Genomic DNA, 14,937 nt, shown 5'->3' on the forward strand with positions numbered 1-14,937 from the left:
ATCATAAAACAAAAGGCGATAAAAAGGCTATGGCGCAGACTCGTGATCCACCCAGATGAACCCCCGAGTATAAACAGCGAAGAAGACAACCTAGTCAGCATCATCGTTTACCTTTCGGCTGCTCCTTAGTCGTGCATTATCGACCCCGAATCCATTCGATAATCATAATCAAATCCCCTTCCAAGAAAATACCGTCCGTGCCTAACATCCCTCGCACATAGGTGATGCCTTCCTATGTTGCGCGAAGCTCGGCGCACACCACGAACATGTTGAAGACCCAACGCCCTCCTGCTGCCACCTGGCATCGTAGTCTCTAAATAATTTATTAAATTATTTTCTGACATGAATTAGATGCCTAACAAAAACTGGTTTCCCACTTCAGCACAAAACCAGCAGTTTCACACCAAGATTCATTGAATAATACTGACCATATAACCGAGGCCTCCTCTTGACACTTTTGTTGTAACAAAAAGCATGCTTAGAAGAAACAAAGCATAAAGTAGACGTTACTGGTGAAAAACTTGGTTCTATTCTATTCTATATCAGAAAATACAAAAGGAAATACACATCAGATAGAAGCCAAGAAGTCAAACTATTCCACATGGTAGTTGATACATTCGTCAAGAATTAATACCGATTCTAAAAAATTGAAATGTTTTTCAACAGGCTCTGGTTTCAGTCACCTTAGTGTGAAACCCCATCATCCCACCCCATGCAGTAACTTTCAATGTCCGATTTACTGACGGAGTGAAGGCGGCAACATTCTCACAGTAAACATTAAAATACAATCACCTGCATCAACAGGAAGGAGGTAGCAGCATGCCATCAGATTAGGCAAATTAAACAGCACCTATCTGACAAATGTGTCCTGTGACCTGGGATAAACAAACTCCAGCTTGCCTTTCCCAATACTATGTTTCTTTGGATAGCCTATTGTTGCATCACTCCTGGGAGTCAAGTAGCTGAACAGCAGGGAACCATGGAAAAGAGCAGAACTCGAGATGGATGTCAATATCCCAAATCTTCAGGAAGGTACAGTCCACTACCTTCAATCTGGTTTCTTTTTATTTTTTTGTGCCTTTTGGCAAAGACCACACCGACAACTTGACCGAGCGTCTCAAACAAGTGCCTTCTCCCGCATCAGGTGTCATTCATCCATTGCCATGTTCTGGTGACCCACTACAGTTCTTTGAAACACAGCAACATGCCGCCGGCTGTCTCACAATCATTTCTCCATTGGAAGCTCAGGTGGCCAGTTGCACCTGCACTTCAATTCAAGTCTCAAACCAACAGGTTCCAACAAATGCGCTACTAACCATTAGGGCTGCCAAAAGTAAAACAGATAGCACCCACCCTTTGCATGCAAAGTATTCAAGCATTAAAAAAAATATCAATCATAGGAATTAAGACACATGAATGCACTTGTAATGTGAAATGCCGTGCCCACGCATGCCTTCAAGATTACCTGCTGCAACAGATGAACTCATACCTCTTCTTTTATCTTTTTGAATAATAACGCTTCAACGAGTGCAAGTCTGTAGGGACTGTTAGAATGCCAACCACTTTGTCTGTGAGATATCTCCCACATGCGTAAGTAATACTAAGGAGGCAGGCGGATGAAGAAATCAAAAAAATCAGAGAGAAGTCACCGACCCCACAATCCCAAGATTTTCAAGATACAAGAAATTATTATTGTGAAAGGTTGTCATCCTGAATTGGTACTGGCAGTTAACAGCCCCAATCACTCGACTTTATCTTTTTATTGACCTTCGCTATATAGCAACTCCCACCCATGTGAGAGATATCATGTGAACATGGGGCTGGGGCCTGTTTCGACCCTTAGCCACAATATCCCTGTGATAACTTCAAGTGAAATGTTCAAACGAGTAGGCCAGAGGATTTAGATGTGGAAGGGATTAGTTGAGACCATTGATCTCACAAACCTGACACAGATCGGTTTTAGACAGATTCTGATATCTCAAAAGTTTCAAGATATTGATTTAATAGCCTTTCTGATCATACCACTGGTCCCTACCTCTTAGCCCTCTCTTCCCAGCCAGCTCCAACTCACGTCGAGGATATGACATGGATACAACAGCATAGAATCCAAGAAACCAAAGTATGTACCGGTGACTACAATACCATAAAGTACTATCATGCCAAAGCCTCACAATCAAGATATGCATGCCTTCTACGCTTGAGGCTGTTTTTCAATATATTCGGGTAATATTGCTCCATATTGCAATTAACAGACCAAAAGCCACAATATGCATCAATACAACTGATCATACTATACTAGATCCAAACCTCATGAATATGTAACTTGTGTGAAATATGCTCTTAAAAGTTGTTATGCAGATATAGATTTATTTTCTACAGTTATTAAAGTTTGGTGTGTGTGGTTTAAGTGATATTCATTAGTAAAAATAAGGCTCACAACATTTAATTATTTTATAAGATTCACACAACTTATTAAGGATTGAGAACATTTTCATCATTAAAACTAACAATGATAGTTTATCCATGGAGGAAAGATAGCTTCCTGTCTCATCCATGTGAATATTTGTTAACAAACTTGTGTAAATTTCCTTGCCACATGCAAGCTTGTCACTTGGCAAGGTAAGCCACTGAGATTAAGTTAAAGTTATGACAAAATATTCAAATTCTTGACTAGCAATAATTTTAAATTTTAATTTTGCAAACCACCATCCTATGTATTACAATTAATGGCCAGATTACAAAGGGCAAAGAATATAGTGTGGGGACATTATATAGGGCATGCAGTTATTAAAAAACTGACCAACCCAATCAATTAATTGCATATGATTTCCTTGTGTAGCCAGATATCATTGAGAAGATTGCTCATCCATTTGCAGAACATAAGTGCAGTGGACATGGGTACAAGTTACAGAAATACATGTACGTACCTTATCAACTATTGAGGTAGCAAAGCTGTCTCCCCAGCCCATACACCAATGAAAAATTTCCACTAGCTCCTTTAAGTAGCACAAAATGCAAATATTACTGCATGAATGAGTTAAATGGTAAGGCTTTTGTCCAAAGCAGACAATTCTATCATTTGGAATAAAGAAAATCAAGAAACTAATATCATAGAAAGTTTAGCATTCTTATTTGTTTCTGTAATAAAATTGTTGTGATTTATTTGACATGATGCTCATTCTTGGCTTGAACGATTGATTAAAAGACAACATGGCAAATAAAAGATGTCACAATAGTGACACAACTCGCTAATCTCTACAATACTATTCTTCAAGATATTGTTATCAATGTCATACAGTCATGCAAAAGTTTTTAAGGTATGATATTTGTTTAAGTTCACATCAATGAATGTAGAGCACCACTTGTGGTATTGAGTTCAATAAACATAATACCAAATAAGACCATGGGTATTTCCTGATAAGCTAATAAACAGATCTGACAAAATTTTATTATTCACAAAGGTTCAAGCAAGAAGAATAGGAAATTTCAAGATGTGTTTGTCTTTATTCAATTCTTGAAATTCATATACTCATTGAAATCATCCATTGGTATCCCTCTCCTCGAAGCATGCATAGGAGAAAGTATCAGATTCCAAAACCAAGTGGCATTCCCACATATTCCAAAACAAAACAAAAAACGCTCATTAAAGAGTTGAAATAGATATAATTATGTTTCAACCCTATTTCAGCTTGTTTTGGACATAATTGAAAACATACAGCCTTAAGTATATAACTTGGATTTCATCCGAAACATATAAAAAAAAACCTAATTACATATACGACTTACTACAGCTTGGTACTCTTGCAACTAATGACTTTAAATATTTAAACAGTTAGCAAGTAAGCATTATTTTGATGTGTCAAGCTTTTTAATTTATTTACCAGTATTCATAGTTTTCATTATGATGTGATCAGTACTTTCACTACTTATTGTTCCGAAGTTCTAAACTATCATGCATTTTAACATATTTATCAACATTACTTATAAATCATTGATTGTGACTTCAGAGTATAACAGAAAAGTACAGACAAAAATTGTTAAGCCTTTAGATTTTTTCATACCATTCTGTTAACTTTTATAGTTCTTAGCAACTTTTCCTAATTTCTTCCCTTTTCTCTTAAGTTTAAAACTTCTGGTTGTAGCCCATATGTTCACACATTTTGGCCCAAAGCTGGATCAATCATTCTTTCTAAGCAAGATTTTGAACCTCAATCACATTTCATCGCACTGGGAAAAAAAATGAAAGACTTCCCCATGAAAATAGTATCTTGCATTTAAGGAATCAGATAGAATTTAAGCATGTTTTCTAAACCTAAATCCTAATTGGGATATATCCATGATTTACCTACAATATCCCTGGGTTTCTGCTGTATATATATTATAAAACAGATCTGGTTTCAGGTCTTGAAAAGTTCTGATTGCTTATGGCTCCAAGCTATTCCCTTTTATCTCATTTCTTCACTTCTACTACTGACTACTGTTTACAGCAAAAATCAGCAGTTAAGCAGAAGATAAAAAATTATTTCTTGCTGCTCATTATCAACGAGCAAACCAACTTATGTTATTATTTTCTTTCTCAAATAGTGGCCCACTTTCCTCTTCATGGCCAAATCAAATGTTTCGTTGAAAATTTAAAAACAATATAAACAAGGACTTGTTGCATATTAATCCCATTTCTTTTCGTTTATCCATCATATTCCAGTTCCAACGGGTAATCACTTTCAGCATGTAGGATTGAATATTCATAGGCAATTGGAGATTGAAGAGGATGTTGTCCAAAAGATCAAAGCATGTTGGATAAAATGGAAAAGTGCAATTGAGATATTTATGTGATAGTAGGATATCTGACGAGTTGAAGAGAAAAATTATAAAATAGACATACCACCAGCTATATTTTATAATACAAAATGATGGATAGTTAGAATACATCTGCACAAGATGAGTGTGGCTGAAATGAGAATGTTGAGATAAATATGTGGATAATAAGAGAAAAGATAAAATAAGAAATGTAGTCATTCGTAAAAAGGTAGAAGAAACACCGATTTAGGACAAATTGAGAGAAGAATAACTTAGATGGTTTGATGTATGATGTAGGCCGAGGGATGTACAATACAAAGGAGTGATTTCATTCGTGTAGAAGGAAAAGCAGGTAGAGGTAGACCAAAAATCACATGAGATCAAGGAGCAAGGAAAGACTTTGATATTTTTACATCTTTCAGAAAGTGTGCCTCTAAACAGAGCGGAATAGAGGAAAAGGATTCATGTAGTCAACCACAGCTAGTTAGGAATTAAGGATTAGACCATAATATTGCTTTGGTTGCCCACATTTTGTGTTTGCTATTTGCTAGGTTTGGTGTTACAGCCTGCTTGTTTCTCACTCTCTTCCTTTCATGCTTCTTCATCCTCAATTTTTAATGACTCTTCTAGCATTCCTTCCATCTTCTTGCAAATAGTCTCTTACTTTACAAATTCAAAGATAATAGAAACAAAAAATTTTACCCTTTTCCTAATTGATCAGCTAGGACTATCTATATTCAGTGACCCTATAGAAAACTAATCCATATCATTTTAACTGATAACCAGTATTGGCAAGGCAAATAGGCAAGATTCACCATCTAGGCGAAGAGTGCTCAATATGCTTAATTATATTTTTTTTATGTATGTTAATTCAAACTCAACATATTAGTTGTATAAAAATATATATATACCTAAACTAACTAATATATATATACTTCAGTATAAGAACCAACTTGCATACTATATTATAGATATAAATTTCGTATAATGAACACATATCACTTATACTAATGAGGTGTAGACATACTTATGATTCATTTAATAACAAAATCAATACACAAAACATACGTGACTATGTAAATTTTCTTTCGTATATAAATATTCAATACATAATTCACATATATCCTGACATAGTAAAGTACATGTTTTTGATATATATATATATATATATATATATATACACACACACACACCATTTACAAGTTGCAATAGTGTAATTAGTGTATGTATGTGTCAAAGAAAGTGGAATGTCTAATTCATTTAAAAGTTGCATGTAGAACCTACCTTAGTTTGACCTTACAGATTGACAAAGGAAGACCAGCAAGGTCCAATGTAGATCATAGATAACCCAAATGAACAATATTTAATTAGGAGTATAGGCATCAGGTTTGCATATTAAATATGACAATATTAAGACATCAACAACGCAACATCATGAATGATATATGCTTTGTACATTTCAACTCATTACGCCCTTCATAGAAATGAATGGTAGAAAAATGCTTACTTGTTATCAAGATCGGTGGAACCAACACCAAGACCCATTCTATTTGCCCCATGGTACAGTATGGTATGGTGTCGTGCCGCGCCAACTTGCGGCATACCAATAGAGGGGAGCCAAAGAGGGAAGGGGAGAAGGAGAAGGAAAGAGAGGAAGAGAGAGAGAAAGAGAGTGAGGGGGGGGGAGGGAGGGAGGAGGGGGGGAGAGGGGGAAAGGGGGGAAGGAGGAGAGGGAGGAGGAGAGAGAGAGCTTTTGAGCACCCTCTGCTCTAGTCACGGCGTAACAAGGGAGGAGCCCCTGTTGCATTCGAAACAGAGGCTTTGGCCCCTTTTTTGATTTTTTTTAAGTGAACTCGGAGCCAACTTCACTTAAAAAACGAAATAGGGCTCAGCCACCATTACAATGTGGCCTCCCTCCCCCCTCCTCTCTCTCTCTCTCTTCCTCTCTTCCCTTCTCCCTATCTGCCGACTTTACTTTAAAAAAATTCAAAAAAAAGATGGGTCTGAGCCCCTATTTCATTTCAAAACAAGGTTTCACCCCTGTTACGTCGTAGCCTCCCTCTCTATCTCCCTTCCTCCCTCTCCCTCTCCCTCCCTCTCTCTGTCTCTTTTTCCTCTCTTTCTTTCTCCCTTGCTAGTTTCTCGAACTAAGGGGAAAAACCGTGCCAGTCGGCTCAGTACGCCTCAAACTGAGCAGTTCAGGATGGTACCACCTTCCATGCTTGTTATAGCTATGGCCCTTTTCTTAACCAACTCACTTGCTATATCTTATGCTGTCATGGTTATGAACTTACAAGTTACAAGGTTTCTACTAGCTATTGAATATCTTCTTCTTTCTTGTATGTTCCTTTTTTATTAGTTTCCTTTTTTATCTTATACTCCTCTTCCTTCCCCTTTTCTCCTTACCATTCCTCTTCTCCTTCTATCTTTCCCTCTTCCCAAGACACTATGCATCCACTAGAATTGCAAGGGAACATCTTACCTCAAGCTCGGCTCAATAATGGCTTATTTCAACTCTGCTCAGCTAAAAAAGGAGGAAGCCTTAACATTTCTTAAGGCCTAGGTCATGTATGAGCCAAGCTTGAACACCTTGGACTTCCAAAAATCAAAAGCAGCTAGCTTAGCTAAATGAAAAGTTCATTCAAAATTAGTTCACATTACAAATGAACCAAGCTTGAGCACACATTCTCAAGCTTGACTTGAGTTCAGCTCGAACTCAATTACCCTTTTATATATAACAAGCCAACCCTGAGCAACTACCATATAGCTCAGCTTAGCTTGTTTACACCATAGCATCCACCAAAGGTATTTAGGGAAACAAACGGTCTAAAACCACTTAGACCCCAGGCCACAATCCAAAATTCTGTCCAAAGAGTATAGTTGTTTGAGAACAAATGGAATAAGCTCATTAATATGTGTTTTTTTGTTGTCGGGAAAACAACTTGAAGGGGATTGAGTTTCTTTCATATGTTTTGGTTTTCAAAATTTTGTTTTGCTTTTACAAATAAAAATGACTTAAGAGAACGAAGTTTTCTGTCCACTTTCTTTTCTTTTATTGTTTTTTGGAACATATTGCCATTGTTTAAAATCTGACGAAGGTCCAGAAATGTTTGACATCGTAAAGAGCACAAAGTATATGTCCTCAAATAATGAAAATGACTTTTTTCACTTTATAGAGTTGAAAAGGTAATCGGAGCCACCAACAACATAATCACACCAACAAAAAAAAGACATTTAAAGGAACTAACCAATCAATAAGGCAGCAAGGATTGCCCAAACAATAATCTGAATAGGCCGACCATACTGAATTTGATACTGAGACCTTTGAAGTTGTCTTTGAAGAGCACCAACCCACCCATCAAGCTGCTTATCACATTTCTCCTCTCCACAATCACTAAGGCAACTTTTACTTCTCTCGTAGCAAGCATTGAATTCCTTGAATAATAGACAAGGAAAAACAATATAATAACAATTAGTATCAATCACCAGAAGTAATCATAACCGCATCCTTGAACTATAATGAATGGACAAAAGACATTAAGACAAGCAGAAATTCTAACCTGATGATTTCGTACAGGGATCGAGCATGTTGCATCATGTTGGTGCCCTCCTTTCCACTTCCTGAACCCATTTTTGTACCATTTCATTCTAGATGTTGATTCTAAAGCACCAGTTAACACAGAGAAGCTAAGTATCCTTGGAACGGGAGCATTAGGTCGATCATCAGATGATATCTCAGAAGTCTCCTCACCCTCACTGGGAAACGAAATCTTCCATGCCCCGATATCAGCACTGGCACTTGCTGTCCTTCGAGGCTCAGGCACCCTCTCACCCCCCGTTTCCCATGAATATGATTCATTTGAGTTGCAAGAATTCTTTGAACTGCCAACAGAAGCCTCTCCATTCATTTTCATCACACCGTTCCTATTCTCAAGGTCACCAACAGATGGAATCATCAATGCCTCCTCTCTTTCCAAGACAGGGCAGGATAGGAATCGAGCGAGTTCGTCTCGTTCTCGCTCATCCAATCGGACCCAGGTCAGAGCAGTCTCGCCCGCCTCAAGATTTGATTCCTTCAAAGCATTCTCCATCACTGATATCCGATTTCCAATTGCTGCCACGAATTGGCTGTGCCGAGCTCTCGTATCTTCCCCCGCCAAAGAGGCCTCATCATTCGACCTGACCGCCCGCTCCAATTCCTCGAGCTGAGAATTAAAGTAATATCAAAATCCCATTTTCGAACAATTCCATCCATGAAAAAAAACCCAGGACCCGATTAAAATAGAAATTTTTGAAGAGAAAATGGGATCAAAATCCCATTTTGAACGACTCCTTCCATATAAATCCCTAGAAACGAATCAAAATCAGAGATTTTAGGGAAAAAAACAATGGGAACCAAAAATCACCTGCCACTTTGCGGTGCCGAGAGCTGTGTGAAGCTCTCTGTGGAGCTCGACGGAGGCGCATTCGCTTCTTCCTCGGAGCTTCGACGCCTGTTTCCTCTCTTGGATCCACTGCCTATAAATCGATTCCAACCTACAAAGCGGAGACACAACAAAACGCTAAAATCCTCCAAAGTCTAAAAGAGAATAAGAAGAAGAAGAGGAACAACAAAACCCTCAATGATCCCGTACCTGTCGGCGGATTCCTGGACCTCCTCGGCGGCGGAGAAGAAGGGATCCTTCTCCCATCGATCGAAGCTCGTGGCCATCCGAAGAAATCCCCTTCGAAATCGAAAGAAAACACGGGACAGGTTCGAGATTCCAGAAGAAAAAGAAACCTAACCCTAACCCTGGAGTCGTAGTTGGGTGGCGACCCTCTCCCTAATTTAAGAGGGCGAAGGGAGCGATTAGTTTTACGGAATTGTTAATTAGTTATGTGGATGCGATCAGGGCCGTCGGATCGGATCAGATTCTCCACCGACGGGTGCGGCTCGTCGCCGGCGGCGCGCGGACTTTCGAGAAGGGTGGGCGGATTTGAACGGAAATGGTTGAAGTTGCCATTCGGGAAATAATAAATATGAGAATTTCAGTTAAATCATAAATATTTATGTGCAGCCTTCCGTGATGTACTTGTGAAGGATAAGAAAATATTTATGTCACACATGGAACCCGTGTCTTAAGATAATTACACTGCTTTTTTTTTTTTTTTTTGGGTTAGGGTGCCCATAGGATTGGATAGGATAGTTGACAAAATTTCATATGGGACGAGATAAGACTGAAGTGCGACGGGATGGGGCAATTTATTATTCAATTTGATCCGAAAATGGTATATTTTAAATAGGTTTAAATTTGGCATAAATAAATTTGAATTATAAATGCATCAACCTATCTAAATTTGTTTATTAATGGATTGATTCAAATTTAGACCTTTAGCTCATTTAATTCTATTTTGATTCGTTCAATAATTAGATCGGATCATAATTTAACCTATTTAACATGTTTAACCTCTTTCTGACCAGTTAACTCGACCTACTTAATCTATTTAAATTTATTTAATTCATTAAAAATCTATTTAATCTATTTGATCCGTTTAATCTGATGTTTAATAAATAGATTATGGATGTCAGATTTGTTTAATAAACATGTCGGATTCAAATCTAAAAATTTAACCTATTTAATAAACAGTTCAAGTTTAAGTTGATTAATTTTGACTACTTGCATCTAATCCGATCCTTATATGATCTGTTTCAACTCAATTGCCATCTCTAAATACTGTTATGTTTGAAGTAATGATTGCCATAATATTTATTATAAAAAAAGATTACTATAGTATTATTATGACTAGTATATGAATTTGGCTAGCGATTTTTGCTTTACACGTTAGAACAACTATTTAAATAACACTAATTGCCTTTGGATGCTCTCAATGACATTCCTTTTTTTTCAACAGGTAATAAGAAGAGGTTTCGGGTTTGAATATAGAAAGGTAATGCTCTCGACCCTATTCCAGAAGTATACTAATTGATTTTTGTATTGCTTGTTTCCACTATTATAACTGAAGTTTTAAGAGGGTGCAATCCTTTCTCTGGAATTACACTTTCATCACCACTTCCATATGTATTCCCTATGCAAAATACTAATTATATTAAAATAAAATTTTTAAAATTCAAGAATACATATCCATGTCTATTTTGAACAACATCATTCCATCCGTAAATAAAGACCTGACTAACAATATTATTATTCATGTAATGATGTTTATCTTTTGATTATAGCTACTAACGAGGGAAAATTATTAATAATAGCTAATTGTCATTGCCATTGCCAATAGCCCATCTTCTTCCCCAGCGCATGTTCCGACACGACGAAGCACTTTCCGAAGCAGAGAATGCTCTCCACAGATCTCCTATCGCAGCTGTCAATGGCCTTGGCTGCGGTCTTGGGGATGAACAGTCTAGTCCACTGCAAGTCCCACTCCTATATGCCTGCTTCACCCCTCCAACGAGGTTGACCATGCCATCACCTTTGGCCTCAATTTCTAGGGGTCAACGCCTCCTGCCCTTCGGCAGCCTTCGCACCCCCTTGGTGGTGCGATTAGGGATTCCAACTCAAAACTTTGCAAGAAAGGAAGCCCTTCGCAAATCTGGGTTTAGATTCACTTGACCCTACCCGATTCAGATTTCCTTAATCAGATCTTGGGAGAACAATACTCATGCCAAATTGGCGTTGGAAGTGGAGTGTATCCATTTTGAAGACGATACAGCCATAGTGATCGACTGGACTCAAAAGAGTATTAACAGGCTCACTGTATTGACTGGCATCTACTATTATGAAATATGTGTGAGCTTGTGAGAGAGCTTATAGCTTTTCGGGCTACTCAAGTTTATCAAGAGGAGAATAGTGCTGCTGACTGAGTTGCTTCTTTCGCTGCGCATCATTTAAAAGAGTTATTTTGGGAGAGTTTTAATTCCATTCTTTCTCCTCTCCGTTTTTTTTTTTTTTTTATGATGTACTCATCGGCGTACGGCATGAGATACTACTGTATTTAGCAACATTTTCACTATAATTATTTTTTTATTCCATAAAACCATTTTATTCTCCTTAAGAGAATAGTACATAGTAGGAACTCATGTCACGAGGATGTGGGTTTACATATTAAAGAAGCGGATGGTCAAAGACGTCGCCTGCGGAAGGATCCGAAGCCGGCTTCTCCACACCTTCGAAGCTTCGCAGCCAATACGTTTGTCCAAAGCAGGAAGCACCACGTGGAACATCCTCCATCACCCATTCATGTCCTTTGGGATAATAAATCCCTGTCCTTGGATGCGGGACCCACCACGATGAATCATCCACCCTCCCGTGTCGCTCCGTCCCTCGTTCCTTCTGGTCTCCCCCACGTGCGAGCTCTTGGCTGAAGTGGCTGCGAGTTGATCGCCTTTGTTTCAGCTCCCTTCAAATAGAAGAAGCAGAAGCAGAAGCATGCATGAGCTGAGTTGCAAAATGAGTGAACTCCGGCATAATGATATGAACCATATCCAAAATTGAAATCTATGGATCAGACACAGGACCTAAGCGGAAGACTTAGATTTCCAACCAAGAACGATATGATTGAAATCACGGAAATAAACCTGATTTGATCAGTCATGAACAAAGAAGAATCTATTTCAGGTCTCTTGGTTCCAACCAGATACCTTTTAATTTATACATTAGAGCCTAGATCAGATCAAGCTTTAGATTTAGGAATAGCATGGTCTAGGTCTCGGTCAAACTGAACCTAGGCCTTTGTCAACCCACTTGCAGCTCTAAGCATAGGAGACAAGCTTCAGCTCCATGCAACACACTTGAACTGGGCTTGCTAGCTTTAGGAATGCGAAACAAAAAAGGATAGTTTTCCGCAATATGAAGTATTATGAAATATTACTTTCTTCATTTCCTCGATGCCTTTCGAACTAAAATTATAATAATATATTGATGAGAGTTATATATATATATATATATATATATTAAAAAACTGTTTTTGACATGCATACCTTAAGCTTGGATCCTCTACATAACCAAAACAACTATGACAAAAGTAGTGTATGCATGTTGAATAATAGATATTATATGTTTGCGTTCAACAAGCACCATGAAAATTTTCTCCAAATAAAGAAGCCAACTGGGAGGGAGAGAGGAAGATCTTTTCAGCATACTTGAAGGTCATGTTAGCTGGATTATTCTATGTATTGGTTTTCAAAAATATAGCTAGGCTAACTCACGAAATATATGTAAATTAATAACATTTTGCTTTTGTTCTTTTAAGAGGTTGGTAAAAATAATACGAAAAGAGCCACCAAATCATTATGCTTAAAATAAAATAATGCTACGAGAGGAAAAAAGAAGAAGAAGCAACATATGCTTAAATAAAAAGATGTCAAATTACATGCTGTGACATCTGTTGTCATACTTTTTCTCTTTTCTACTAAGCCTTAGAGAACAATTAATTCCATATGCCTTCTGCAGGGCAGCATCGATGCTAGCCAGATCAATCCACGAAATCCAAATATCTTGTAGCTACTAAGGCATAACTTTTTCCATCATCATGACAAGAATACGCTTTAAGAAAAGAAAATATTGGAAATATAGAGGGGATAAAGAAATAATGCATGATGGCAGCCACAGTTTAACTTGTCGCTGCCTTTTCTCTAGCTTGAAGTTGAGCCAAAAGTTTCGAATATGCTGGACTAGTAGCATGAGAAGTTATCAAGAGCTGGTCTTCATTTGAAGCGAATAAGCTGAGTGATAGATGGTAAACTCTGGGATTAATATATGCACCAAGCATGATTCCAATAAGGTGGCTAAAGTTAAAAAGAAAAGTGTTATACTTTAAATACGAAAACACAACTCTCAAAGTTTCTCCAGTTAAAACTTCCATCAGGCAGCCAAGTTTGATGCCACCGTCTAAATGTTCTTTCCAATTGATGGTGGAGTTTTAATGACTGTAGGCACTCATTCATTGAAGGAAAGACTCAAACAGCTATATCAATTAACATAGTGGTAAAGCAGCACCATCTGATGATGCCATTCATGGTTGAACCATATTGTTTCTTGAGGTGGAAATAATTATATCATCCCTGGGTATCACAATATTTGATTATCGCTTAAGACCATGAATAGACTTAGATATAATGCAAATAGACTATAGAGGATCAAAGAACTTTATAGGATAATGGAAACCAAATGAGCAAGAGCATATACTTGTTTAAAAAGAACAAGAGAAAAGAGAAAAAAAAAACAAGAAAAAAATGTTCAACCTCGTGGTCCGATCCAAAATAGGGAGCTTAACTGTACTAGCTAGACCAAACACCAAATTCTAAAAAGTTTAAAGATAAAGATCAACTGATTAATTAATCAATTCTACCCTCAAACAAGTTTGGAGGTAACAAAAGACGGCCTTAAAAGAAAATTTTAAAAAAAGAGAGAAAGAAATGAGAGTCAATATTACCGGATAAGCGTAGACGGTCTCGCAAGCATCGGTCTACTCATAATCAAAACCAAATAACACTTAATTCTCAGTTCTTGAACTCTAGCAGTATTAAGCTGCTCTTGATCGACTGAAAGCTATATGTTCTAACCCCACCCTAATTTATAGGATTACCTATAACTCAATTCCCCGTGGGCATACCTTAACTTCAACCACAGGAAAAGACACTCCAAAATTTTCCAATCTATGTGGCACTAAATGATTGGTACAACGTGTTAGATCAACTTAGTATGCCGACTTCCTCCATTGCTCACGAACCAACCTTTTTGTAGTGAGGGAATCAATTCTCTGAGGCCATTGAGTACCACGGATGCTTTAATTTACGCGCAAACCCCGTGTCCTTATTTTCCACGGGGTAAAGCTAAAGGAGCTTCCTTCCTCCCCTCTCTCTCTGCTCATAACCGTAGAGTGGGAACCCGTGTCCTCATTTTCCCCAGGGTAAAGCTAAAGGAGCTTCCTTCCCACCCTCTCTCTCTGCTCATAACCGTAGAGTGGGAGTGATTGAGTGAGAAAAGACTGCATTATAGAGAGTATTCGATCTTATATTCCAACCACAAGATTCCCATTAAAACTTCCAAAGGGACTTTAACTTTGAGATAAGGGAATGTTGTGGCAGTCTTCGATAACCTGCAAGGAATTTTTCCTATCAAGAGCAATAGTTTCGGCAAAGTGATG

General features: G+C 37.9%; 1 protein-coding gene across 2 annotated transcripts; it reads right to left on the reverse strand.

Annotated features, from left to right (window-relative positions):
• Window positions 1–510: 510 nt before the first annotated feature.
• LOC103705267 (uncharacterized) lies at window positions 511–9,802 on the reverse strand. 2 transcript variants are annotated; one of them, XM_039127478.2, is made up of 6 exons: window positions 9,432–9,802; window positions 9,204–9,333; window positions 8,358–9,002; window positions 8,046–8,232; window positions 2,928–3,024; window positions 511–1,262 (listed from the first exon to the last, which is right to left on the reverse strand). In XM_039127478.2, the coding sequence occupies exons 1-5, from the start codon at window positions 9,506–9,508 to the stop codon at window positions 2,999–3,001; spliced, it is 1,065 nt and encodes a 354-aa protein (XP_038983406.2). In that variant the 5' UTR covers window positions 9,509–9,802; the 3' UTR covers window positions 511–1,262; window positions 2,928–2,998. The 2 variants fall into 2 exon arrangements, with proteins under 2 accessions (XP_038983406.2, XP_038983407.2); XM_039127479.2 differs by having other exon boundaries at window positions 511–1,267.
• Window positions 9,803–14,937: the final 5,135 nt, after the last annotated feature.

The sequence above is a fragment of the Phoenix dactylifera genome, chromosome 7 (assembly GCF_051530095.1).
Source record: "Phoenix dactylifera cultivar Ajwa chromosome 7, Ajwa_hap1_PhDact_Kaust_v1.1, whole genome shotgun sequence".
Classification (NCBI taxonomy): domain Eukaryota; kingdom Viridiplantae; phylum Streptophyta; class Magnoliopsida; order Arecales; family Arecaceae; genus Phoenix; species Phoenix dactylifera.

Coding starts and splice junctions, on each gene's coding strand:
- LOC103705267 (XM_039127478.2), bottom strand. CDS start 9,508: ATGGCCACGAGCTTCGATCGATGGGAGAAGGATCCCTTCTTCTCCGCC. Junction 9,334..9,431: donor GTCCAGGAATCCGCCGACAG/GTACGGGATCAT, acceptor TCCGCTTTGTAG/GTTGGAATCGATTTATAGGC. Junction 8,233..8,357: donor TCCCTGTACGAAATCATCAG/GTTAGAATTTCT, acceptor CTATTATTCAAG/GAATTCAATGCTTGCTACGA.